The 27280-nt window shown below is 43.0% G+C and overlaps 1 protein-coding gene across 1 annotated transcript in view; it reads left to right on the forward strand.

The window, feature by feature from the left end:
• LOC121005607 overlaps positions 1 to 27280 on the forward strand; it is a 99347-nt gene that overhangs the window by 17245 nt on the left and 54822 nt on the right. Inside the window, exons 2-5 of the mRNA XM_040438382.1 lie at positions 1563 to 1692; positions 4299 to 4463; positions 4571 to 4622; positions 21022 to 21132. Of these exons, the coding sequence (XP_040294316.1) occupies positions 1563 to 1692; positions 4299 to 4463; positions 4571 to 4622; positions 21022 to 21132 (458 nt within the window). The remainder of the gene's footprint in view (positions 1 to 1562; positions 1693 to 4298; positions 4464 to 4570; positions 4623 to 21021; positions 21133 to 27280) is intronic.

Here is a 27280-nt window from a genome sequence, read left to right on the forward strand (position 1 = left end):
TATACTTTTCAAAATGGGAGGGAACTGGTAAAAGTAAATTTTTTGTCCTGATGGTAGACTTATGTTTTCCAATGCGGTCTTTAACACTCTGCATAGTTTCCCCAATATATAACAACCCACATGGACATTTTATTAGATATATGACGTTGGCTGACTCACATGTGAAAAAGCCATTCACTGCGTATGTACGTCCAGTATGTGGGTGGTGGATATTGGGTCCTTTGATAACATTGGAACACTGGAAACAATGGAGACATGGAAAAGTGCCCTTCCGCTGTGTGGCCAGTACTCCTTGTTTGCGGGTACCTCGGGTGCTCCCAATATCTGCACGCACTAGCTTGTCTCTATAGCTTGGATTTTTCTTATTACAAATAAGGGGCGGATTTTTGAATTCCCTGATCTGGGGGTACGCTTTACCTAACAAATACCAATGTTTTTTCACGATGTTATCTAATTTTTGATTGAATGGGTGATATTTGTGAATCAATGCCACTCGTGGGCTTTTATCATGTTCTTTTTCAGAACTATGAGATGTTTTTAATTCATTCAAGGTTTTTGTTAGGATGAATTGTAGGTACCCTCTTTCCTCAAATCTCATAGTCATCTCTTCCATTCTAAGTTCCCGTACCGAGGGATTAGAGACAATCCGTCTAACCCTCTGATACTGGGACTTTGGAATGGCTTTTTTTAAAGGAGGTGGATGAGCACTGGTAAAGTGGAGGATACTGTTCCTGTCTGTCTCCTTTTTTTGTATTATTATTTTCTAGACATCGACTACATAAATGAAGGAGTATCTCAGCTGTACTAGTATTTAATAACATTTAATAACATGTAATTATTACTGACATGTGTTCTGATACCTGTTCCGTTTTTGATGGATTATTTTGATCATGTTATCATGTGACCATGTATTCACCGCCCTCTTTTTGGGCGTTGACGTCACAGGGAGGTTCCCCTCTCCAATCATTGATATGTGTATATATATGAGCTACTGACTATGTACATCTACCTGTTGAAAAAGGCAATTGAGCCGAAACGCGTCCTTTTCTATGGGACATATTGTTATGTGCAATAAAACTCCATGAGCATTGAAGTCACGTCTGCTGGGATCTTCTTTCAATTTATGAATGAACAGGCAGGCAGGGCAGGCGGCGCATGAGGAGGGAGCTGGGGCAGGCGGCGCATGACCGAGGGAGCTGGGGCAGGCGGCGCATGAGGAGGGAGCTGCGGCAGGCGGTGCCGCATGACCGAGGGAGCTGCCGGTCTGCACCGTCTTAATGTGCAATAAGTACCGAACAGCGTATACATTTAGATATAGATCGGATTGAATGTATTTAACAGTTGCGGGGCCCGGTGTATTAGAGTAGAGTCACTGCACCGGGCCCCGCCATGAGTGTCCCCGCCTCCTCCCTCCACACTGATACTTCGCTGGCCGCGCTGTGCCGCATAGTGGCCAGCGAAGTATCCGCTTTATAAGACGCACAGCCATTTCCCCCCCACTTTTGGGGGGAAAAAAGTGCGTCTTATTACGCGAAAAATACGGTATTTCTTTCTTCTTACAGTGGTCACCTCTCGGCCAGTGCCTTTCTAGTGGGCCAGAGGCCAGAATACAACTTCCGGATGGAGAAGGAAAAGATAACTAAGAGGATACTGAACCTCACTTTAGAGATCATCTACCTGCTGACCGGCGAGGTGAGGGACTCTGGGAAATGAAATGGAATATATTTTTAAATGTGAATAATGTGATTTCCAAAAATAGAAGTCACTTTTCAGAATTATTTCTTTTTGTGGAATAGTTTTTCTTCTCTGTGATTGACATAGCTTTGTTTTCTCCAGAGACTTTGCTTATTATTTAACCTTTACAGTACTTGGGTTAAATTTGCATAGAAAGATAGGGCCAGATTTATCATTACTCTGACAGCTCACTCCACTTTCACATATAGCTAAAGTCAGTTTTAGCCAAGTCAGATTTATGATCGGCCCTTTAAGACTGTAATAAATGTGGTTTGACGGTAGCAGTTTATCCGTCAGTAAGCAGCTTTACAAAAGTCGCACGTCTTTACAAAATAGTCGCATGTTCTATTAAAAAGTCGCATGAGATAAGCATGGTCCTCACTGGAGTGAAATTGCGCATTTTTTTGCGACTTTTTTGCGACTTTTTAAATAGTTGCAATAGTAAATCTGTCTAGAGATTCATTTACATAAGAAAACACGCCCACTTTCAGAAAACTGGCGAGCATAGTGCAGAGCCAATAAAAGTCGCTAATTTTTGCGCAGTTTAAGCGATTGCGCAATAATTTGCGACTTTTTCACTCCATTATTCTGACTTGAGCTAATGATAAATCTGGCCCCTAGTCTTCAGTTTTCTAGCAAAGCCTTAGTTGGTATTGGGTTGGTTGCAATGGACTACCAGGTTTTCACTTGTGTTTAGAAACATCCAGTATTGAGTTTTATAGGGTAGATTTATCAAAACTGGTGTAAAGTAGAACTGGCTTAGTAGCCCAAAGCAACCAATCAGATTCCACCTTTCATTTTCCAAAGGAGCTCAGAAAAACAAAAGGTGGAATCTGATTGATTGCTTTGGGCAACTAAGCCAGTTTTGATAAATCTCCCTCCAGCTAATGGCAGTTATAAGTCCATTAGTTATTAGTGATTGTCCATATTGCATCCTTTTTATGGCTTTATACTGCTCATTTCCAGGGGTTATGACCACCGTGCGATCTAGCAGAGGTGGACGTGCTTACACACTGTAGGAATAAGCCTCTCTGTGGCCAGGACTGTGGGAGCATGTGTAGGCAGCGGTGGCCATGAACCCTGGATACAAAAGTGCCTTGTATTAACTTTATCTACATGATAAATGGCATTTGCTAAAGTGAGACATCCCTTTTAACCCATATTCTTAGATCATGCAAAACATATTGATGACACTGCATAAAACAGAGAAAATGCTTAGGTAAATCTCAGGGTGGACTTCGTAGAGACCGCCTGATCCTCACCTGTGTCATGTGACCAACATTTTGAGGGAGATTTATCAAAACTAGTGTAAAGGAAAATTAGCTTAATTGCCTATAGCAACCAATCAGATTCTACATTTAGTTTTCCAAAGGAGCTGTGAAAAATGAAAGGTGGAATCCGATTGATTGCTATGATAAACCTAGAACTGACACAGCGTCTTAAAGAGGTCCTGTCACCATGGAATGCAGTGCAGTCTGCAGGCAGCGTGTTATAGAGCAGGAGGAGCTGAGCAGACTCAGATATAGTTTTGTATTAGCAGTTTCTGCAGCTTCTGAGCTCAGTGGCCAAGTGGGCCACCTTACCAGAGAATGACAGCCTTCCTGGTATGACTGTGTATACATAGATAGCTGCCAGTCACTAATCGGACTGGCCATGTGGCTACTGAGCTTAGAAACTACAGAGATCTTTATAAATGAAATACAAGTTATACTAAATCTCTTCTCACAAAACTATATATTAATGCTCTCTGCTCTTCCTGCTCTATAACATGCTTTCATGGTGACAGGTTCTTTTTAAAGGGCACCTGTCAGCAGATTTGTACCTATGAAACTGGGTGACCTGTTACATATGCGCTTGGCAGCTGAAGGCATCTGTGTTGGTTCATATGTGTCCACATTGCTGAGAAAAATGATGTTTTGATATATGCAAATGAGCCTCTAGGAGCAATGGGGGCGTTGTCGTTACACCTAGAGGCTCAGCTCTCTCTGCAAATGCTGTGCCTTCTGCACTTTGATTAACAGGGCCAGGCAGTGAAAACAGCAACTCACAACTACAGCCATTGGTAAAAAGATTGCCTTTACTCCAATTTACATCATGCACCTTTCTAACAGGCCATAGAATACGTTTTTTTTTTTAGAATGCTTCTTTAAAGCGTACAAACATTTTCAGATAACTTTTCAGAATAAGCCGTTGTGTGTATATTTGAGTGATAGCATTATATTTGGCCATTATATGACTTGTATCTGGCAGTTTGCATGTTTGCGTGCTGCATGTCTAATTCTCAGTAGCTAGCTGCTCATCACGCCTGCCCATAGAATAGACAGGGAGACAGCAGATTTTGCTCCCAAACTCTCTCTTCGGGCTCATGCACATGACCGTTGGATGATTTGCGTCTGCTAATTGCGAATCTGCAAAACACGCATACTGGCCATGTGCATTCTGCATTTTGCGGAATGGGACAGCCGGCCCCTAATAGAACAGTCCTATCCTTGTCCATATTGCGGACAAGAATTGGACATGTATTCATCTACTTGATTACTGTCCTTGTATTTCCACAAATGCAGGATTATATACTGATTAAGAAGTCAAGGGAGCGTGTGTCCGAGGGATGGAGCATAACTCAGGACCCTATTGCGGTGCCTCCATTTCACTCACTGATACATGATCGAAAAAATGATCCGAAGATCCTGGAACTCACCAATATGATCATTCATCTGCTGGCTGAAGAGGTGGGCGCTGCTGAGAATGCTGGGGGATACTATACTAACACCATGTGAGTTGTATGACGACTGTATCATTATTTCAGGGTCTATAAGGTGTCTATTTCTCCACACAGGATAATTTTAAGGATCATCACAATGACACGTTGAAGAATCATCAGTACCCCAGTAAGTAATTTGTTATTCCATAGCAGATATTACTTAAAGGGATTATCCCAATCCACAGGATAGGTGATAAATATCAAATCACTGTGGGTCTGACTACTGAAATCCCCAGTGATCCAGAGAACAGGGTTCCCCGAATCTCTCTTTGAATGGAGCAGTAGTGTGCATATAGGTCCACTGCTCAATTCACTTTTTGAGGGACTGGCCAGAAAAAAGACACATGCCAAGACACTGTACACCTAAAATATAACTCAAAAATATCCCCCTTTATTGAAAGAGCCATAGAATAAAACAATGAAAACAGTCACACTAGTTGCCATTGTGGGCACAATTATGTTCCCTACCACAGTTCAACCCTTGATATGGCTAGATAGCAAAAGGGTCAACGTTTGCAAATTCAGATTCAGTTTACAGAGCTGTCAAAAAGTATATGCCCACACCTGATTTCTTCTATTTATGCTGATTTGTCACATTTAGATTTTGCCGGCCTTTGTCGCAGATTCATTTAAAAAGTATGGGACTAAATAGCACAGCATGCTGCACCATTTTTTCTAGTAAAATGGCAGGTTTCATAATGCAGCCCCGGCACATCCCATTATAGTCAATGGGATCTGTTGGGCGCCATTCATTACCGTCATAGGACTGCTTTGGCACTACCATTATTTCATTGTCTGTTCCTTTAATGTTTTATTTTCCCCAAACAATCGGTACCAATACTCAGCTGCTCCCCAGCGCTCTGTTCCAGCTCTGTGCCTCCAGGGCTCTCTTCACTTGACTTCCACTCTCCATCTGACAGTTTCTGCAGGGGAGGGTTCACGTGTTTTACTGCAGCCAATGAACTCCACAGTGATGTGAACCCAAATAACATGTGACCCAGCATTGATGTGCCATTTGGGGACATGCCACTACTGAGGCCCATCAATGGCTGCAGCGGCCCATCTGGCACTGTCAATGCAGATGCTGACAGATGGGGACTGGAAGTCCAGTGAAGGAAGCCAGAGCGTCATGTTACCAGCATGGAGCTGAGGGGAGCAGGCAAGTATGAGTTTCTTCACAGGTACCACTGGGTGAGGGGGGAATTTGAAAAAAAATAATAAATAAATAAATAAAAACAAACCTGGACAACCCCTTTTAATTTTTCAGAGCCAACTAATGTAAAATAGGATAAAGAGATACAAAGGCTATGCCTTTAAAGGCTATTTTTTATTATTGCATTGTACTCATTTTGAGATAAAAATAATTTTTTAAATTGGTCTTTATTACAAATATGGCTTCCTTTTTTTTTGTACAGTGCTGATAAGCTCTAGTAAGACCCTTTGTATATTCTGTCTTTTCCGTCAGACCAGGAGCAGAGGGGTTCCTTATCTCTTCTCTCTGACATTATAAACAATCATTATAGCTCCGTTCTTATCTTACTGATAACAATGTGACTTAAAGGGAACCTGTCATCACCTTTATGCTGACCTCACTGAGGGCAGCATAAATTAGTGACAGAAATGTTGATTTCAGCGGTGTGTAACTCATGAGCTAACAGTAAGTGGTTGCTGAGAACCAGCATCATAATCATTGCAGCCCAGGCCTTTAAAATAGTCAAATCTACCCGAGAAGAGTCATGGTTATTCATAATCTCCTGCTCTCCCCGCTCATCTGCTGATGATTGGCAGTTCTCTCCTAGAGAGAAAGGGAGAAAACTAGGTAGAAGCTTTTCAATCATCAGCAGGGAGAGCAAGAATTCATGAATAACCAGGACTCTTCTCAGGTGGCCGTCTTTCCAAGGCCCAGTCTGCAATGATTGTGATGTTGGTTGTCAGGAACCACTTACTTTTAACTTATAAATGACAGACCGCTGAAATCAACTCACTTGTCTCTACTTTATTCTGCCATTAGTATGGGCAGCACAAAGTTGATGACAGGTTCCCTTTTAAATAAGTCTTTATGACCTCTGAGTAGTTTAGAGGTAAGGGTTATTAGATGACTGGCACAAAGTGAAAGTAGGATACACACAGTTAGAAAAACAGTTAACCTTTAGTGACAGAACAGCTCAATATTTTTAATAAAGACCAACTGAAAAAATGATTTTTGGCCCAAATGTATGTATAAATAAATCTAATTATCGAATATTTATTAAATACCTCATTACTTTATTATTACTACTACTATAACAGTTCTCAATTGTTAAAAGATTTAAAATATCATACAAGATACGTAAGTTGTACAGAAATTAAATAACAAAAGGATAAAACATCACAAATGACGATAAGATAAAAATCACTTGAGGTATAAATGTGTATGTCAGACAGCTTATAGGTGCTTTCTGAATTTCTGATTAGTCCACCACAGAAAAATTGGTTATCAGCACTATATAGGCTGTTTGTTAGTAATTCTCTGAGATTTTCGATAGTCACCAAGTATTAGGCAATGTGATTGCTGTATTTGTGAGAGGGGAGGCGGGGCCCTACTGCCTATTTATACCTGCAGGTACACAGCCACAGGTACGGTTCGTCGGCGTTACAGCACTTCCGGGTCGGCTGGGTCACCTTCGGACACTGGGTGCGCTAGCGGCGGTGAGGGCGTTTTTTCCACAGCAAGGCGCTCCTACTCATGGTAGGATGGAGGGTACTGGGGGTAGCAGGCAGCCTGGGGCATGTTTCGATCGGGGGTTGGTATCCGGGGGCAAGGGTTGGCGGTGGTACATTCATTTCTTACCTATCTCGAGCAGCGCGCAGTGGGGTCACAGCCGGCGTGTTCGGCCCTTCTCCGTGCGCGTTGCAGCTGTCGGGGTGTGCGGGCTCCATCTGCTGGGCATTCTTGGCAGTGTAGCTCAGCAGCATCGCCAGCACATCCAAGTGCTGCCAGTTGTGTTGTCCATGTAAGGCTGGATGTTGCTAGGGGGGCTGGGGCCCATAAGTCCTCTTTTAGTAAAAAAATAATAATAAATAAATTAATAAATAATTTGTGTATAATATAAGGGTGAATTTTCTGTCATGCCTATAATGGGGGTGTTAGTTGGGTGCTACTTATTGGATAGTAAGTTGCCTTTTTTCCTTCATTTCCGTAGTACAGTCAACTACACTAGGTGTGCGCTGCAGTTCTATCGCTTTCTTGTCTACATGTAATCGAAGGTATGTACGGTAGGGGCTTTGCTTGCCATACTATTTACGCGTGCTGCTGGGCAGGGGGTAAGGCTAGGGTTTTTTCGTCACGAGTGCGCCATTTTTCCACCTCATCCACAGGCCTAGACTTCCTGTTGGCCCTACTAGTAGTTCCACATTTCACGTACAGGAGTCATTGGACCTGCAGTCGGGCCCACTGTTAAGGCATTACCATTAAGGTATAGTGTTAAAAAAAAAAGGAAGGTCTGTCACGACTACAGACTCGATTTCAAGTCCTTTCACGACTACAGGCAACGGGGCAATGTCTGTCACGACTACAGACTCGATTTAAGTCCTGTCACGACTACAGGCAACGGGGCAATGTCTGTCACGACTTCAGACTCGATTACTAGTCCTGTCACGAGTACAGGATCGGGGTATAGTGTTGCACGACGATAGGTTCAAGTGTTACTCATGGCTGTAGGTGGCGGTTGTCTATACTTCATTAATACTAAGGTATTGGTATACGGTTATTCAGGGTTGGCACTGTGTTTGTCGTTTAGGGTGGTAGTTGGTCTTTTGATTTAGCTATCTCTTTTAGTAGGGAGATCTCTCAAGAGTTTCTCGCCGAGGGCTCGTCCTCCTCTCGCAATCAGTACGAGACACTGTACCATCGTTGAGGTCATGGACCATCTCGAAATTGACTGCAGTATTGTTAAAAGAGGAATTCCATTCTCAGCCTCAGCTAGAAAGGCAGTGCTTTACCCTTGTGCCCCAAGTCAGGACAGTCCAGTTTATTTGGATCAAGAGGCTTGCTGATTTATTAATGTGGGATAGCTTTCTGTCACAATGGAATGGAGTCTCGCTTTTTATTCCGGTGGTCGCTAATCAATCTCCGGTGGTGTACACAGATGCATCTCCGGCAGTAGGTTTTGCCGCCATCTATGATAAGCTTTGTGTAATTGGAAAGTTGACCTGGCACTCAAAACATCTGGAGAATATGTGGAAACATACAAATTTATTATGCAATAAAACCGTAATAAGCTTAGGCGATATACATCCTGTTTATATACATCAATAATGAAACTATATCAATTATAAAAATGTTATCACTATAGCATGTTAAAACACATCAATTGTTCGCAATGTAATAGGAATGCTATTTTGGTCTTCTATTTGTATGGAGACATGTTTGCATAGATAGAAATCCCGATTGCAATTGTCATGTAGTCAGTCCATACATATAGGGCTTCTGAGAGTTGATAGGTTCACCCGTCTATAGAGGATCTAATGTACACATATAGTACTCATGGTACATTGCGCTGATCAAGGAAAGCTTTTTTTACGTGTAGAGATTCTTTCAGTGGCGTCCCACAGCTCCATAACGCTCCAGCCTTGTTGGTTTCGATTAGCAGCGTCTGATCTCGTCCCAATTCTCGTGAGATTTGGTCCGTCTATGCACTTCGTAGATAAAGCGAAATTAACTTTCTTGACGGTAAGATTTAATACATGGCCATGTATATTGTATATTTGTTTCACACACAGGTATTCCGCCCAGACGCGTTTCGAGATGACTTATCTCTTCCTCAGTGGGTCACCTGTGGTCTCAAACATCTCAACTTTTATATGCTCTTCATTAGTGCTTAATTATTCCCATGGGGTTTGACATGTGTTCGTAATTGTATTCGGTGATTGGGGATTTGAAAATATCCGATTTTTGCGTAGTCTCTAGTAATATGCATAACATGTCCCATACATATCTTACCATGTCTCATGCATAATATGTCTTATACATGACATTACATGTCGAAGATGTGAATTATTTACAATGAATCATGTGCATACCATCCAATTTCTTAGTCAAACAGTTGAATAATAGTGTGTTTTTATCGTACTGTTCACACTTTTCAATTTCTTATTTATTATTTCAGGGCTGATGCCTCTGCAGTCTACCAATATCGTGTTCACACTTCTCGATTTTATTTTCCCCTATTTTTGGACTGATATCTTAAAATCTAGGCATGTAATATTTTGGCATTTGATTCCCTTGTGTGTTTCTAAATGGAATCTATCAGGAGGTGTGTACTACTTCCAGTGTCTTATAGTTTAGAGTCAGGTGCGTTTTGCATGCGTTTTTTCGTTGTGGCACGATTTTCTATTTCCCTTATTTTAGGGTTGATGTTTCTACAGTCCACCAGTACCATGTTCATACTTCTTGGTTTTATTTGGACTAGTATTTTTCAGGTCTAACAGTGCTATATAGCTGTATGGATAGACATATTATATTTTGATCCCTTTGTGTATTAACATTCAAAGAGTGTGCAATTTTTCTAGTATCTCATGATTACAAATTATGTGCGTTTTTCGTGCGTTTTTTCGTTGTGACTGCGTTTTTTTATGATATATGTGCAAAAAGGTCTTATTAGCGCTCTGTATAAAGTATTCTTTTCAAAAAAGTGGGATTAGTCTATTTTATCCCATTTATGTGATACCTTTATAACTTAACAGTGGAAAAAAGTGGAAGGGTGGTTTCTCTATATTTTGGGGACTTATTCCCTATTTGTGTGATAGGTGTCACTATAATAGTGATATTATTAGACCAGTTTGTGAGTGCGTACAAAAAATAATATGTACAAAAAAATATTAATAAAATAAAGATAAATAATATAGATTTTTTATATATAGAAATATAATCTCTTCGGTGGGATATGTGTTAGACTGGTGGTTCAGTTAAATCCGAAAATCTCTAGGTTTGAATTCAGACCTGCTGGGAGAAGTCTGCCAAAGTCATATATTCTCCTAGACTCGGCTCGGGACATTCTCATAACGTGATTGCCCCCTCTCCAGTGTATGTCCACCCTCTCTGGGGCCACGAAAGAGATACCCCTAAAGTCACTGTTATGGGAGACTTTGAAATCAAGAACAAGGGGTGTTTCTTTCACCTTGCGCACCAGTCACGGTTATCCACAGTGCACCATCTGTATACCATATACAGTATGATAAGCTTTGGTTTGCTGGTTCTTGGCCCCCAGAGATTGCCATTATCCCAGGCTTCTCTCAGTGTTCCCCGTTGTTTGAAATTTATCCTATAGTGGGGGCGGCGCTAGGTTGGGCTAAACAGTGGAGGAACTATACAGTGTTATTTCTGACTGATAATGCGGCAGTGGCTGACATCCTTATGTAGGGTAGATCTGGGTCAAAACAGATAATGTCATTTGTGAGGAGGTTCGTTTGGCTGTCTTTACAACATAATTTTCACTTCATTTGCACACACATTAGTGGGCAGTGTAATGTCGCAGCCAATGCTCTGTCCCGGTTTAATCTTCAACTCTTTTTCAGCCGACGCCAACTTTTCATCATTTCCAGTTGCTGATGGATTAGTAGCATATATAGTGGTAGCCAGAAGCCTTATGGCCAAATCATTGTCCACTAATACCCTTAGGACATCTAAGACGGCCCGGCATTTGTTTAGTAGATTTAAACATACCTACCCCCTGTGGGAGAGGGGCCTATAACTTACATTTGTTGCTTTTTGCCACTCTTATCTACACTTGGCCCATAGCACTATTAAACTGTACCTCGCTGGTATTCAACATTATTGGTATTGCCAGTATCCCGATCAACCATCTCTATACTCAGCCCAACCCGTTAAGGCCTTATTAAAGGGTATTCAGAAGGTGTCCGTTAAGAAACGACCCACTCGACAGCCTTTTTCTGTCAGCATGTTTAGGTCTTTATCAGACATGTTGCAGAATAAACCGTTGGTCCGCACATCAGCCTACTAATTAAATCAGCCATGTACTTGGCTTTCTATGGGTTCCTTAGGCCGGGTGAGCTTTCCTGTGCCAACACATCTTTAAATTACTTACGCAAGAGTCGGTTGTGCTGGAGTAGCTCTTGCTATATCCTTACCTTAGTAGCTTCCAAGACGACCCGGCCGGGGGAACCGGTAGCGGTCAAGTACTTTGCCACCGGTAAGGAATGGTGTCCGGTGAGTATATTATGTCAATAGTTGCAGTTTATTAAAGCTAAGCCAGCTGATTCCCCCTTGCTTGAGTTGGGAGATGCTCCCTTGAATATTAATACGTTCCTTAAGTTCATCCGCCTATTGTTGGACAACTCAAGGATTAACCCTTTGTCTATCACTGGTCACTCTTTTCGTATTGGCGCAGCTTCAGATGCTTCTAAGCATAATGTACCAGTCCATATCATTGAAAAAATTGGTCGATGGAATTCTGCTTGCTAGATTCATTATATTCCCGATCCGCATCGGGAATTATCACTTGCCTTTCGAGATTTGGTTATGTAATTGAAAAACAACATGGGTTTACTTCAGGGAGATCATGTCAAACAAATCTTATAGATTTTTTTGACTGGGTGACTAAAATAATAGACGGTGGAGGTGCAGTAGACATCGCATATCTAGATTTTAGTAAGGCTTTTGACACTGTCCCACATAGAAGACTTATCAATAAACTGCAGTCATTGAGCATGGACTCCCATATTGTTGAGTGGATTAGGCAGTGGCTGAGTGACAGACAACAGAGGGTTGTAGTCAATGGAGAACATTCAAAACAAGGTCATGTTACCAGTGGGGTTCCACAGGGATCTGTACTGGGACCAATTTTGTTTAATATCTTCATAAGTGATATTGCAAAAGGCCTCGATGGTAAGGTTTGTCTTTTTGCTGATGACACAAAGATATGTAACAGGGTTGATGTTCCTGGAGGGAAACGCCAAATGGAAAAGGATTTAGGAAAACTAGAAGAATGGTCAGAACTCTGGGAACTGAAATTTAATGTGGATAAGTGCAAGATAATGCACCTGGGGCGTAAAAACCCAAGGGCAGAATATAGAATATTTGACACAGTCCTGACCTCAGTATCTGAGGAAAGGGATTTAGGAGTAATTATTTCAGAAGACTTAAAGGTGGGAAAACAATGTAATAGAGCAGCAGGAAATGCTAGCAGAATGCTTGGATGTACACTGCGTGCAGAATTATTAGGCAAATGATTATTTTGACCACATCATCCTCTTTATGCATGTTGTCTTACTCCAAGCTGTATAGGCTCGAAAGCCTACTACCAATTAAGCATATTAGGTGATGTGCATCTCTGTAATGAGAAGGGGTGTGGTCTAATGACATCAACACCCTATATTAGGTGTGCATAATTATTAGGCAACTTCCTTTCCTTTGGCAAAATGGGTCAAAAGAAGGACTTGACAGGCTCAGAAAAGTCAAAAATAGTGAGATATCTTGCAGAGGGATGCAGCACTCTTAAAATTGCAAAGCTTCTCAAGCGTGATCATCGAACAATCAAGCGTTTCATTCAAAATAGTCAACAGGGTCGCAAGAAGCGTGTGGAAAAACCAAGGCGCAAAATAACTGCCCATGAACTGAGAAAAGTCAAGCGTGCAGCTGCCAAGATGCCACTTGCCACCAGTTTGGCCATATTTCAGAGCTGCAACATCACTGGAGTGCCCAAAAGCACAAGGTGTGCAATACTCAGAGACATGGCCAAGGTAAGAAAGGCTGAAAGACGACCACCACTGAACAAGACACACAAGCTGAAACGTCAAGACTGGGCCAAGAAATATCTCAAGACTGATTTTTCTAAAGTTTTATGGACTGATGAAGTGAGAGTGAGTCTTGATGGGCCAGATGGATGGGCCCGTGGCTGGATTGGTAAAGGGCAGAGAGCTCCAGTCCGACTCAGACGCCAGCAAGGTGGTGGTGGAGTACTGGTTTGGGCTGGTATCATCAAAGATGAGCTTGTGGGGCCTTTTCGGGTTGAGGATGGAGTCAAGCTCAACTCCCAGTCCTACTGCCAGTTTCTGGAAGACACCTTCTTCAAGCAGTGGTACAGGAAGAAGTCTGCATCCTTCAAGAAAAACATGATTTTCATGCAGGACAATGCTCCATCACACGCGTCCAAGTACTCCACAGCGTGGCTGGCAAGAAAGGGTATAAAAGAAGAAAATCTAATGACATGGCCTCCTTGTTCACCTGATCTGAACCCCATTGAGAACCTGTGGTCCATCATCAAATGTGAGATTTACAAGGAGGGAAAACAGTACACCTCTCTGAACAGTGTCTGGGAGGCTGTGGTTGCTGCTGCACGCAATGTTGATGGTGAACAGATCAAAACACTGACAGAATCCATAGATGGCAGGCTTTTGAGTGTCCTTGCAAAGAAAGGTGGCTATATTGGTCACTGATTTGTTTTTGTTTTGTTTTTGAATGTCAGAAATGTATATTTGTGAATGTTGAGATGTTATATTGGTTTCACTGGTAAAAATAAATAATTTAAATGGGTATATATTTGTTTTTTGTTAAGTTGCCTAATAATTATGCACAGTAATAGTCACCTGCACACACAGATATCCCCCTAAAATAGCTAAAACTAAAAACAAACTAAAAACTACTTCCAAAAATATTCAGCTTTGATATTAATGAGTTTTTTGGGTTCATTGAGAACATGGTTGTTGTTCAATAATAAAATTAACCCTCAAAAATACAACTTGCCTAATAATTCTGCACTCCCTGTATAGGGAGAGGTATAAGCAGTAGAAAGAGGAAGGTGCTCATGCCGCTGCACAGAACACTGGTGAGACCTCACTTGGAGTATTGTGCGCAGTACTGGAGGCCATATCTCCAGAAGGATATAGATACTCTAGAGAGAGTTCAGAGAAGAGCAACTAAACTAGTACATGGATTGCAGGATAAAACTTACCAGGAAAGGTTAAAGTACCTTAATATGTATAGCTTGGAAGAAAGAAGAGACAGAGGGCATATGATAGAAACTTTTAAATACATAAAGGGAATCAACTCGGTAAAGGAGGAGAGCATATTTAAAAGAAGAAAAACTACCACAAGAGGACACAGTTTTAAATTAGAGGGGCAAAGGTTTAAAAGTAATATAAGGAAGTATTACTTTACTGAGAGAGTAGTGGATGCATGGAATAGCCTTCCTGCAGAAGTGGTAGCTGCAAATACAGTGAAGGGGTTTAAGCATGCATGGGATAGGCATAAGGCTATCCTTCATATAAGATAGGGCCAGGGACTATTCATAGGATTCAGATATACTGGGCAGACTAGATGGGCCAAATGGTTCTTATCTGCCGACACATTCTATGTTTCTATGTTTCTAATTATATGTCATAAAGATACCTTTTGCTATATCTATTGTCTGTTATTTTTGGCCCCTTTAGGCTGCCCTTCTACAGCAGCTCCGGCATAATCCTGCTGCTATTAGGTAGAGTTAGGTAGGGTGTGTTCTTACATGAGCCGATCCAAGCATAAGTAGCCACTTACTTCTCACACAGCCCCTGATGAGGCTGCATGCTTAGCAGTGATCTGCGTGGTGAAGTGCTAAGTGGTATCCTGGGCCTCTATTGCAACTGTCCTTGTGTCTTGTATGGAGTTTTATTTTCCTGTTAATTATTATGAAATATTCATAGATGTTTATTAGGGATTTATGTCCCTTTCATTTTTGCACTAGTGCTTTTGCTTACTTTTTGTATCATCAGACTCATTTATTTATGCACTAATATTAGATGTGTTTCTCGGCACTGCATTTTTATTTGAATATATATATTTTGCATACTCAGAGTCTTTCGCTATCTAGCTGTATGACGGGCTTATATTGTGGTAGGCAACATTATTGTATTCACGTCGGCCCCTTATGTAACTGATTTAATTGTTTTTATAAGATTCTTTAATAAAGATGGATATTTTTATGCATATTTAAGGCTACTTTCACACCTGCGTTCAGGTGTCCGCTCGTGAGCTCCGTTTGAAGGAGCTCACGAGCGGTCCCGAACGCAGCCGTCCAGCCCTGATGCATTCTCAATGGAGGCGGATCCACTGAGAATGCATCCGCCTGCCAGCGCTCAGCCTCCGCTCCGCTCAGTGAGCGGACACCTGAACGCTGCTTGCAGCGTTCGGGTGTCCGCCTGGCCGTGCGGAGGCGAGCGGATCCGTCCAGACTTATAATGGAAGTCAATGGGGACGGATCCGTTTGAAGATGACACAGTATGGCTCAATTTTCAAACGGATCCGTCCCCCATTGACTTTCAATGTAAAGTCTGAACGGATCCGTTTGCATTATCATGAAAAAAAAATCTGTTCATGGTTATGCAAACGGTTCCGTTCTGAACGGATGCAAGCGTTTGCATTATATGAGCGGATCCGTCTGTGCAGACACCAGACGGATCCGCTCCTAACGCAAGTGTGAAAGTTAGGTGTACAAATTGTCTTTGCATGGTGTCTTTTTTGCTCCCTTTCTTCTGATCAATATACAGTGGATATAAAAAGTCTACACACCCCTGTTAAAATGTCAGGTTTCTGTGCTGTAATGTGACCTATAAACTGTACCACTCAATTGAAAAACAAACTGAAATCTTTTAGGGAGGGAAGAAAACAAAAAAAAATAATAATAATGTGGTTGCATAAGTGTGCACACCCTCTTATAACTGGGGATGTTGCTCTAGTTGGTCGTTCCTAGTTGGTCGTTCCTGAAATTTTCTTAGTCGCATCCCACAGCAAAAGCCATGGTCCACAGAGAGCTTCCAAAGCATCAGAGGGATCTCATTGTTAAAAGTTATCAGTCAGGAGAAGGGTACAAAAGAATTTCCAGGGCATTAAATATACCATGGAACACAGTGAAGACAGTCATCATCAAGTGGAGAAAATATGGCACTGTGACATTACCAAGAACTGGACGTCCCTCCAAAATTTATGAAAAGACGAGAAGAAAACTGGTTTGGGAGGCTACCAAGAGGCCTACAGCAACAAAAAAGGAGCTGCAGGAATATCTGTCAGGTACTGGCTGTGTGGTACATGTGACAACAATCTCCCGTATTCTTCATATGTCTGGGTTATGGGGTAGAGTGGCAAGACGAAAGCCTTTTCTTATGAAGAAAAACATCCAAACCAGGCTACATTTTGCAAAAACACATCTGAAGTCTCCCAAAAGCATGCGGGAAAAGGTGTTATGGTCTGATGAAACCAAGGTTGAACTTTTTGGCCATAATTCCAAAAGATATATTTGGCGCAAAAACAACACTGCACATTGCCAAAAGAACACCATACCCACAGGGAAGCATGGTGGTGGCAGCATCATGCTTTGGGGCTGTTTTTCTTCAGCTGGAACTGGGGCCTTAGTTAAGCTAGAGGGAATTATGAACAGTTCAAAATACCAGTCAATATTGGCACAAAACCTTCAGGCTTCTGCTAGAAAGCTGAATATGAAGAGGAACTTCATCTTTCAGCATGACAACGACCCAAAGCATACATCCAAATCAGCAAAGGAATGGCTTCACCAGAAGAAGATTAAAGTTTTGGAATGGACCAGCCAGATCCCAGACCTGAATCCGACTGAAAATCTGTGGGGTGATCTGAAGAGGGCTGTGCACAGGAGATGCCCTCGCAATCTGACAGATTTGGTATCTGTAGTTTCAGGTGCTGCACATCTCGTATCTTCACAGCATAGACAATTGCCTTCAGATGACCCCAAAGATAAAAGTCTAAGGGGGTCACTGGATATGCGAAATTGCTACATGATGATGTGTTTCCCTCTTTATGCACTGAAGCTGGCACGTTCCCTGAGTTTTTCCAGCAAGATGGTGCACCACCACATTATGGGTGTCAGGTAAGAGCATTCCTAGATGAACAGTTTCCTGGAAAGTGGATTGGTCGTCGTGGTCCAGTTGATTGGCCCCCAAGGTCTCCCGATCTGACCCCCTTAGACTTTTATTTTTGGGTTTATCTGAAGGCAATTGTCTATGCTGTGAAGATACGAGATTTGCAGCACCTGAAACTACGGATACTGGAAGTCTGTGCTAGCATTTCTCCTGCGGTGTTGCTATCAGTGTGTGAAGAGTGGGAGAAGAGGGTTGCATTGACAATCCAACACAATGGGCAGCACATTGAACACATTTCATAAGTGGTCAGAAACTTGTAAATAACTCATGAAAGAATAAAGTTACGTTAAAACCAAGCACACCATTGTTTTTCTTGTGAAATTCCCAATAAGTTTGATGTATCACATGACCCTCTTCCTATTGAAAAAACAAAAGTTGGATTCAAAATGGCCGACTTCAAAATGGCCGCCATGGTCACCGCCCATCTTGAAAAGTTTCCCTCCTCACATATACTAATGTGCCACAAACAGGAAGTTAATATCACCAACCATTCACATTTTATTAAGGTGTATCCATATAAATGGCCCACCCTGTATACACTCACCTAAAGAATTATTAGGAACACCATATTAATACGGTGTTGGACCCCCTTTTGCCTTCAGAACTGCCTTAATTCTACGTGGCATTGATTCCACAAGGTGCTGATAGCATTCTTTAGAAATGTTGGCCCATATTGATAGGATAGCATCTTGCAGTTGATGGAGATTTGAGGGATGCACATCCAGGGCACGAAGCTCCCGTTCCACCACATCCCAAAGATGCTCTATTGGGTTGAGATCTGGTGACTGTGGGGGCCATTTTAGTACAGTGAATTCAATGTCATGTTCAAGAAACCAATTTGAAATGATTTGAGCTTTGTGACATGGTGCATTATCCTGCTGGAAGTAGCCATCAGAGGATGGGTACATGGTGGTCATGAAGGGATGGACATGGTCAGAAACAATGCTCAGGTAGGCCGTGGCATTTAAACGATGCCCAATTGGCACTAAGGGGCCTAAAGTGTGCCCAGAAAACATCCCCCACACCATTACACCACCACCACCAGCCTGCACAGTGGTAACAAGGCATGATGGATACATGTTCTCATTCTGTTTACGCCAAATTTGGACTCTACCATTTGAATGTCTCAACAGAAATCGAGACTCATCAGACCAGGCAACATTTTTCCAGTCTTAAACAGTCCAATTTTGGTGAGCTCGTGCAAATTGTAGCCTCTTTTTCCTATTTGTAGTGGAGATGAGTGGTACCCGGTGGGGTCTTCTGCTGTTGTAGCCCATCCGCCTCAAGGTTGTGCGTGTTGTGGCTTCACAAATGCTTTGCTGCATACCTTGGTTGTAGCGAGTGGTTATTTCAGTCAACGTTGCTCTTCTATCAGCTTGAATCAGTCGGCCTATTCTCCTCTGACCTCTAGCATCCACAAGGCATTTTCGCCCACAGGACTGCTGCATACTGGATGTTTTTCCCTTTTCACACCATTCTTTGTAAACCCTAGAAATGGTTGTGCGTGAAAATCCCAGTAACTGAGCAGATTGTGAAATACTCAGACCGGCCCGTCTGGCACCAACAACCATGCCACGCTCAAAATTGCTTAAATCACCTTTCTTTCCCATTCTGACATTCAGTTTGGAGTTCAGGAGATTGTCTTGACCAGGACCACCCTCCTAAATGCATTGAAGCAACTGCCATGTGATTGGTTGACTAGATAATTGCATTCATGAGAAATAGAACAGGTGTTCCTAATAATTCTTTAGGTGAGTGTATATTTTTTTTCTTTCCTCTACCTAAAAGATTTCAGTTTGTTTTTCAATTGAGTGGTAGAGTTTATAGATCACATAAAAGGTGGAAAAAGTTCTGAAATGATTTATCTTTGTCTCATTTTTTTACATCACAGAAACCTGATATTTTAACAGGGTTGTGTAGACTATTTATATCCACTGTATGCATGTTAGTGCACCCTATATTTTACTACCCTTTGTATGTGCCTGTCAGCTTGCTTCAATTGATTCTGTGGGACTGACCAACATGCGCACTATGGCTCGATTCAGACAGGTAACTCCGGGCCCCCGTTTTTGGGATCACTAGGAGTCTCAGTAGTCATAGTCCAAGCATTCCACATTTATCACCTATTGAATGGATAGGTGATCAGCGGTGTTCATGGAATAACCCCTGCTTTACTTAGTGGTAGGAATCAAGCTTTTGGGTCAGTACAGTGGGCCTCTGATAGGTCCTCCGTAAACAATGGCTCGTGAGTTTTGACTGTCTGGGAGAAAGTGAATCTGTCTTGGTTAACAAATATCAAGGAGAATATTGAGCTTGAGGTTACTTTGCAGGGAGTTAAGGGCTGTTCACATCACACTTGGAGCTACACGTCAGAGCTATATGTCAGAAGTCCTAACATATGCCTCTGATGGAAGACTGCAACTATGCCAGTACAATGGGATACTTCTCCTATGCAGGCCCTCCTACAGAACACACACTTACCTCCTCCCCAGTAGCTAAATCATTACCACATACTGCACATAAAATAGGCTGCAGATGAGAGATGTGAGGGGAAAGGCGAAATCATGCACGCATCGGTATAAAGACAGCACAATGGTTTACCCCCCAGGCAACCGTACACTGTTGGGGCCTTCTCTGCTTTGGGAGCTCCTTGAAAGGCTGTCCACTGGAACTCCTTGATGGGGGTCTGTTAAGTGGAGGCCAGTGACAGATGCCATACAGTGACATCCGTCACCGATAGGCTGCCACTGTAAACAAAAAAAAACGTATACTTCCTTTTTTACTGGTCCAGGGGATGGAAAGCTCAGTCTGCTATGCTACTGCAAATCAGCATACTAGTGGTGTACCGATGTATGCTTCCAAGGCGGAGACTAAAAGGACGATATTTTGAATAGCAATGGAAGTCGATGGACACGTTAAACGTGTACATTGGGAGGTTTCCTGACATACACACTACACTTAGATAAGAAAAGTTATGTGAACAGCCCCTTAAAGGAGTTAACAGAACAATGCTATTTGGAATACATATCATAAAGACAAAAATGATGAGAGCTAGAACTAAACGTACCGTTCCTAGTGCTTAATGGTGGATTTACACTGCCCAATATTCAGGCTGATTGTTGGGAATGAATGTTCCTGGGAACGTTCGTTCATCAGGTGATCCTGTCATTCATGCAAGCACACCGATCATCGTGGTGTAAACAGTGATCTGCCGCCCAGAAACAATGATTCTGTATGGGGAGTAGGGATCGCTATAGCCATCCCTCGTCCTCATACTGTGAAGGAGGTCGCTGCATGTAAATACAGCAATCTCCTTCACTGAGCGAGCAGCCGACTCTCAGGAAGGAACGTTTCCTTCCCGACAATCGTCTATTATATCTGGACTAGTAAACCAACCTTTACATGTGAGAAAAGACTGAGAATTAGGAAAGTACAAGGCGTTCAGTGTGAAGGTTAGTTTATTTCTAGGAAGACAGCAGTGTTTTATTGGAGAAATGATTTATTTCAAGTTAGAAATTTAATAAAGTCAATTTGTTAGGGACAGACTGAAGAATATAAGATGTTTAGATGATCCAGTGTTTATAATACAATCATTTTGCATATAGGTGGGGATGAAAATCGAAAAATGGTCTCAGAATATAAAAGAGGTCCGAACCCATCTGCCAATTACTGTGAGCATCCACCAGGAGGGAGAATTCATGCAAATGCTTTTGCAGGTCAGTAAATGTGCAGTTCATTTTGCGAGAAGGCGTAATCCAGGATCTTGTTCTTGATGGCCTATCCTCAGTCCTCTGATCATCTGGGGTCTGACACCCCACACCCCCACAAATCAGCTGTTTCAATATAGCTCCTGCACCAGAAGCCATGAGCTGAATGTAAGCAGCGCTGCAGTAACCAGTTCTGTCCACTACACAATGGATGGAGCTGTGTATTTCCGGCGATAAATTCCAGTGCTTGAGCTACACTGAAACAGCTGATCAGTAGGGGTGCAGAATGTCGTACCCCTGCTGATCAGATGTAGATGGCCATCGGTAACAATAGCCTGGAATTACCGATTTAAGACACAATTTTCTGACATATCTCACATTTCATACTTTTTGTGCAGCCAAAGATGATGTTTTTTTTCTTGAGAGGAAGAAGAACCTATTCTGAAAAAACTGCTGATGATTATGATGGTTCCAAAGAGAGGATATATTATAGAGGCTCAATTTAACGCTTCTGAAAGGGAATCTGTCACCACATGCCTCAATAGTAAACTAAGTGAACTGTTAGATACGTTATGTTCTCCTGATTCCAACATTTTTGTCCCCATTCAGATCAGTGTCTGCAATCCAGAGAAATCTTAGGTTTTGTGATAAGCAAATGAGCTGCTTGGGGGAAGTTGTCTGAGAGCAGCACCTACAGTCGTGGCCAAAAGTTTTGAGAATTACATAAATATTGGAAATTGGAAAAGTTGCTGCTTAAATTTTTATAATAGTAATTTGCATATACTCCAGAATGTTATGAAGAGTGATCAGATGAATTGCATAGTCCTTCTTTGCCATGAAAATTAACTTAATCCCAAAAAAAGACTTTCCACTGCATTTCATTGCTGTCATTAAAGGACCTGCTGAGATCATTTCAGTAATCGTTTTGTTAACTCAGGTGAGAATGTTGACGAGCACAAGGCTGGAGATCATTATGTCAGGCTGATTGGGTTAAAATGGCAGACTTGACATGTTAAAAGGAGGGTGATGCTTGAAATCATTGTTCTTCCATTGTTAACCATGGTGACCTGCAAAGAAACGCGTGCAGCCATCATTGCGTTGCATAAAAATGGCTTCACAGGCAAGGATATTGTGGCTACTAAGATTGCACCTCAATCAACAATTTATAGGATCATCAAGAACTTCAAGGAAAGAGGGTCAATTCTTGTTAAGAAGGCTTCAGGGCGTCCAAGAAAGTCCAGCAAGCGCCAGGATCGTCTCCTAAAGAGGATTTAGCTGTGGGATCGGAGTGCCACCAGTGCAGAGCTTGCTCAGGAATGGCAGCAGGCAGGTGTGAGCAATCTGCACGCACAGTGAGGCGAAGACTTTTGGAAGATGGCCTGGTGTCAAGAAGGCCAGCAAAGAAGCCACTTCTATCCAAAAAAAACATCAGGGACAGATTGATCTTCTGCAGAAAGTATGGTGAATGGACTGCTGAGGACTGGGGCAAAGTCATATTCTCCGATGAAGCCTCTTTCCGATTGTTTGGGGCATCTGGAAAAAGGCTTGTCCGGAAAAGAAAAGGTGAGCGCTACCATCAGTCCTGTGTCATGCCAACAGTAAAGCATCCTGAGACCATTCATGTGTGGGGTTGCTTCTCATCCAAGGGAGTGGGCTCACTCACAATTTTGCCCAAAAACACAGCCATGAATAAAGAATGGTACCAAAACACCTTCCAACAGCAACTTCTTCCAACAATCCAACAACAGTTTGGTGAAGAACAATGCATTTTCCAGCACGATGGAGCACTGTGCCATAAGGCAAAAGTGATAACTAAGTGGCTCGGGGACCAAAACGTTGACATTTTGGGTCCATGGTCTGGAAAGTCCCCAGATCTTAATCTCATTGAGAACTTGTGGTCAATCTTCAAGAGGCGGGCGGGCAAACAAAAGCTCACTAATTCTGACAAACTCCAAGAAGTGATTATGAAAGAATGGGTTGCTATCAGTCAGGAATTGGCCCAGAAGTTGATTGAGAGCATGCCCAGTCGAATTGCAGAGGTCCTGAAAAAGAAGGGCCAACACTGCAAATACTGACTCTTTGCATAAATGTCATGTAATTGTCGATAAAAACCTTTGAAACGTATGAAGTGCGTGTAATTATATTTCACTACATCACAGAAACAACTGAAACAAAGATCTAAAAGCAGTTTAGCAGCAAACTTTGTGAAAACTAATATTTGTGTCATTCTCAAAACTTTTGGCCATGACTGTATATAAGAAGACTGACGCGAGTTTGTAACCGTATGTGTGACCTTAGAATACGTGACTTTAGATTCAGGGACTTTAGGAGGGGACTACAGTAAGTCATTTGTTATTCATTGCACTGTATTATTGTATTTTATCTTTCCCTTTTCTTCCGTAATCCTCATTAGTATGTGTTTCATTATTTACAGCGCAGTCCAGTGCACATCTCGACTAATGTATGCAGTCCTGGAACAGCCGTTTGAGGGTGCATATATTTGTTCAATATGTGAGCAAATGGCCCCTCGCACATCATGTATTTATACGAGCAAATTTCAACATTGAGATACCTTGGCAATATGGAAAAGAGTTTGCTGCTCACTGTAAGCAGACACACTGTGGGTAGATGCTGGGGAGGGTGGAAGCATGGAGGCTCAGGAAAGTGAGGTAGGTAGCTGGATGACAGAAAGCAGGGTAGAGGGAAGAGTGCCAGGGAGATGAGTCCGGACCTGACACACCACAACAAGTTTTCAAGGTTGGCAGATAAGGGGGATGTCAGTTCAGGGATAACACTGCTGCAACAAGATAATTCCTCTGCAAGGCCAGGGAATGTCAGCTCCAGTAAGCAGGGGAGCAAGGAGGCCAGACAGGTGCTGGTAGTGGGAGAAATTAGGGGTACAGACCGGGATCATTGAATGGTGTGTTGTCTTCCTGGTGCTCGAGTTTGACATATCATGGATCGGGTTGACAGATTACTGGGAGGGGCTGGCAAAGACCCAGTAGTCAGGGTCCACATTAAATATTTTTTTCTCCACTGTATTCACTGAGGAAAATTAACTGTCAGATAAAATGCAAAGTGTGAAAATAAACTCCCCATTAAAAGTGCCCTGTCTGACCCAGGAAGAAGTACAGTGGCGTCTTAAATAGATTAAAATAGACAAATGGCCAGTGCCAGATGGCATACACCCCCGTATCCTAAGAGAATTAAGTAATGTCCCTTTTTTTTTGATATTTAAGGTCTTTATACTGACAGGGAGTGTTCCACAGGATTGGCGTTTAGCAAATGTGGGGCCAATATTCAAAAAGGGTCCAAAAACAGAGCCCGGAAACTATAGGCCGGTAACTTTAACACCTGTTGTGGGTAAACTGTTTGAATAAGCGTATAATGCATTATCAGCATGGCTTCATGAGGGATCAGTCATGTCAAACTAATTTAATCAGTTTCTATGAGGAGGTAAGTTCTAGACTTGACAGCGGCGAATCAATGGATGTCGTTTATCTGGACATCTCCAAAGCATTTGACACTGTACCACATAAAAGGTTAGTATATAAAATGAGAATGCTCGGACTGGCAGAAAACGTCTGTATGTGGGTAAGTACAGGGCCGGCTCCAGGTTCATGTGGGCCCTTGGGCGATAAATCCCAGTGGGCCCCCATGAGGCATTTTTTTACATTGACATGTCCCCCTGTGGCTCCTACACGGTATAATGACCCCCAGTGGCCCCTATACAGTATAATGACTACTAGTGGCCCTTCACACAGTATAATGAACCCCCAATTCCCCCCCACTGTATAATGACCACCTGTGGCCCTGCATTCAGAATAATAACCCCCAGTCGCCCCCATTTAGAATAATGACCCCCAGTAGCCCCCACACTGGGGGAATACTGTATGGAGGGGGCTCTGGGGGTATTTATACTGAATGGAGGGTCATTGGTGATCATTACTAAATGGGGGACACTGGGGGTCATTATACTATGTAAAGGGCCCTCACAGTATAATGACCCCACAGTGGCCCTCCATTCAGAATAATGACCCCCAGTCGCCCCCACACTGGGGGTTATACTGTATGGAGGGGGCACGAGGGGTTATTATATTTAATGGGGGCTCTGGTGGTCATTATGCTAAATGGGGGGCACTGGGAGTCATTATACTGTGTAAGGGACCCTCACAGTGTGATGAATGACCCCCCAGTGGCCCCCTCACATACCTATCATTGCAGGGGAGCTGGTGGTCCTGTCATTCACTAACCGCAGCTCCCAGCTCCCCACATGAACCTGGAGCCGGCCCTGAATGACCCCCAGTAGCCCCCACACGGGGGGAATACTGTATGGAGGGGGCTCTGGGGGTCATTATACTGAATGGAGGGTCATTGGTGATCATTATACTAAATGGGGGACACTGGGGGTCATTATACTATGTAAAGGGCCCTCACAGTATAATGACCCCACAGTGACCCTCCATTTAGAATAATGACCCCCAGTCGCCCCCACACTGGGGGTTATACTGTATGGAGGGGGCACGAGGGGTTATTATATTTAATGGGGGATCTGGTGGTCATTATGCTAAATGGAGGGTCAATGGGGATCATTATACTAAATGGGGGGCACTGGGAGTCATTATACTGTGTAAGGGACCCTCACAGTGTGATGAATGACCCCCCAGTGGCCCCCTCACATACCTATCATTGCAGGGGAGCTGGTGGTCCTGTCATTCACTAACCGCAGCTCCCTGCGCTCCTTCTCTCCTCCGGCCCGCTGCAGCAGTGAGCCAGGCCTGGAGGAGAGAAGGAGATGTGCAGTGATGGAGCTAGAACTGACTGGGCCCCACAGCGAAATTTAGTACGCCCCCCTCCCCCCCAATGTGTGTTCACATTACGTTTTTCCTATCGGTTTGATGTATACACATGTGCAGCACTCCACGTTTTTGTATCCTGCAGAGTCAAGTAAAAAATGCATACGTTAACGTATATGTTTTTTTACCATGGAACTGTATGGTGAACGGACGCCACTGTACGGCATCAGTCTGAGGCATCTGTCAATGCATACATTTTCAGTATGCATTAAATGGATGGCAAAAATGTGATGTGAACCCAGCCCTAGTGTCAGAATAAGCCCCAGTACACAGCGGAGCAGCATGGAGGACAGGGGAGGCCGCCATGTACTGACAGAGCGCTGCCTGGTCCTAGTGGTCAGGGATGAGGACTGTGCTTCCCAAGGATCATTTTCTACTGGAAAATACAGGGCACAGTATAGTACACTAGAATCTATATAATATAAAGATATTAGCCCCACCCCCCGAATAATCATACGATTAGGGGGTCATTTATTATATAGAAATACGTCTATATTAGGCGTATTTCTGACACAGATGTGGCGCAAAGGTCCTTAACACCGCAATCTGTATCTTTTCCCGCTCATGCCAGGTCTAAAAAAAGTGGTGTGGGCAGAAAGGGATACAGTTATGGCCATCCAGTTATTGGATACCACCGCCATATAGTGATAACACCGCCATATAGTGATAACACCGCCATACAAGGATAAAACCACCATACAGTGACCGGATAAAAGGGTATAAGAGGGCACAGTACAGGGAATGACTATGGGCACTGCACAGAGTGTGGTAAGAGGGCACAATGCAGGGTATAAAGGGGCACAGTACGGGGTGGGGGGCACAGTCACATGACCCTGTGATGTTAGAAGGTCCTTATGGTGAATGCGGTTCAGATGCCACCATAATGAGAGGCAGAGGAGTGAGACAGGGGCCCGGGGCCCTGGATGGACAGGAGGGGTGGACACAGCAAGTAGGTTGAAGGGGCTCTGAGGGGGATTCATACAAGTAGTGGCAGGAGGTCTGTGCAGGGCAGCAATAGGAGACAGGAGGGTGAAACAGGAGCTCTGGATACATGAGGGAGGAAAGGAGACAGCAGGGGCTACATGAGGGTGATATAGGACAGGATATGGGGGGGGGGGGGCAGGTGTCATGGAGACAATCAGCTTAATGAAACAGTAAAACCATTAAATAGAATGAAGCAGCAGCAGATGGAAGAGTCCCCCCTTTCCTTCTGTCCCACAGAGAAGAGACAGTCACAGTGCAGACTCACTTACAGACTGTCTCCACACTTCTCTGCTCCAGCTCCAGCCGTGCGGTCTCTC

The sequence above is a fragment of the Bufo bufo genome, chromosome 6 (assembly GCF_905171765.1).
Source record: "Bufo bufo chromosome 6, aBufBuf1.1, whole genome shotgun sequence".
NCBI lineage: Eukaryota > Metazoa > Chordata > Amphibia > Anura > Bufonidae > Bufo > Bufo bufo.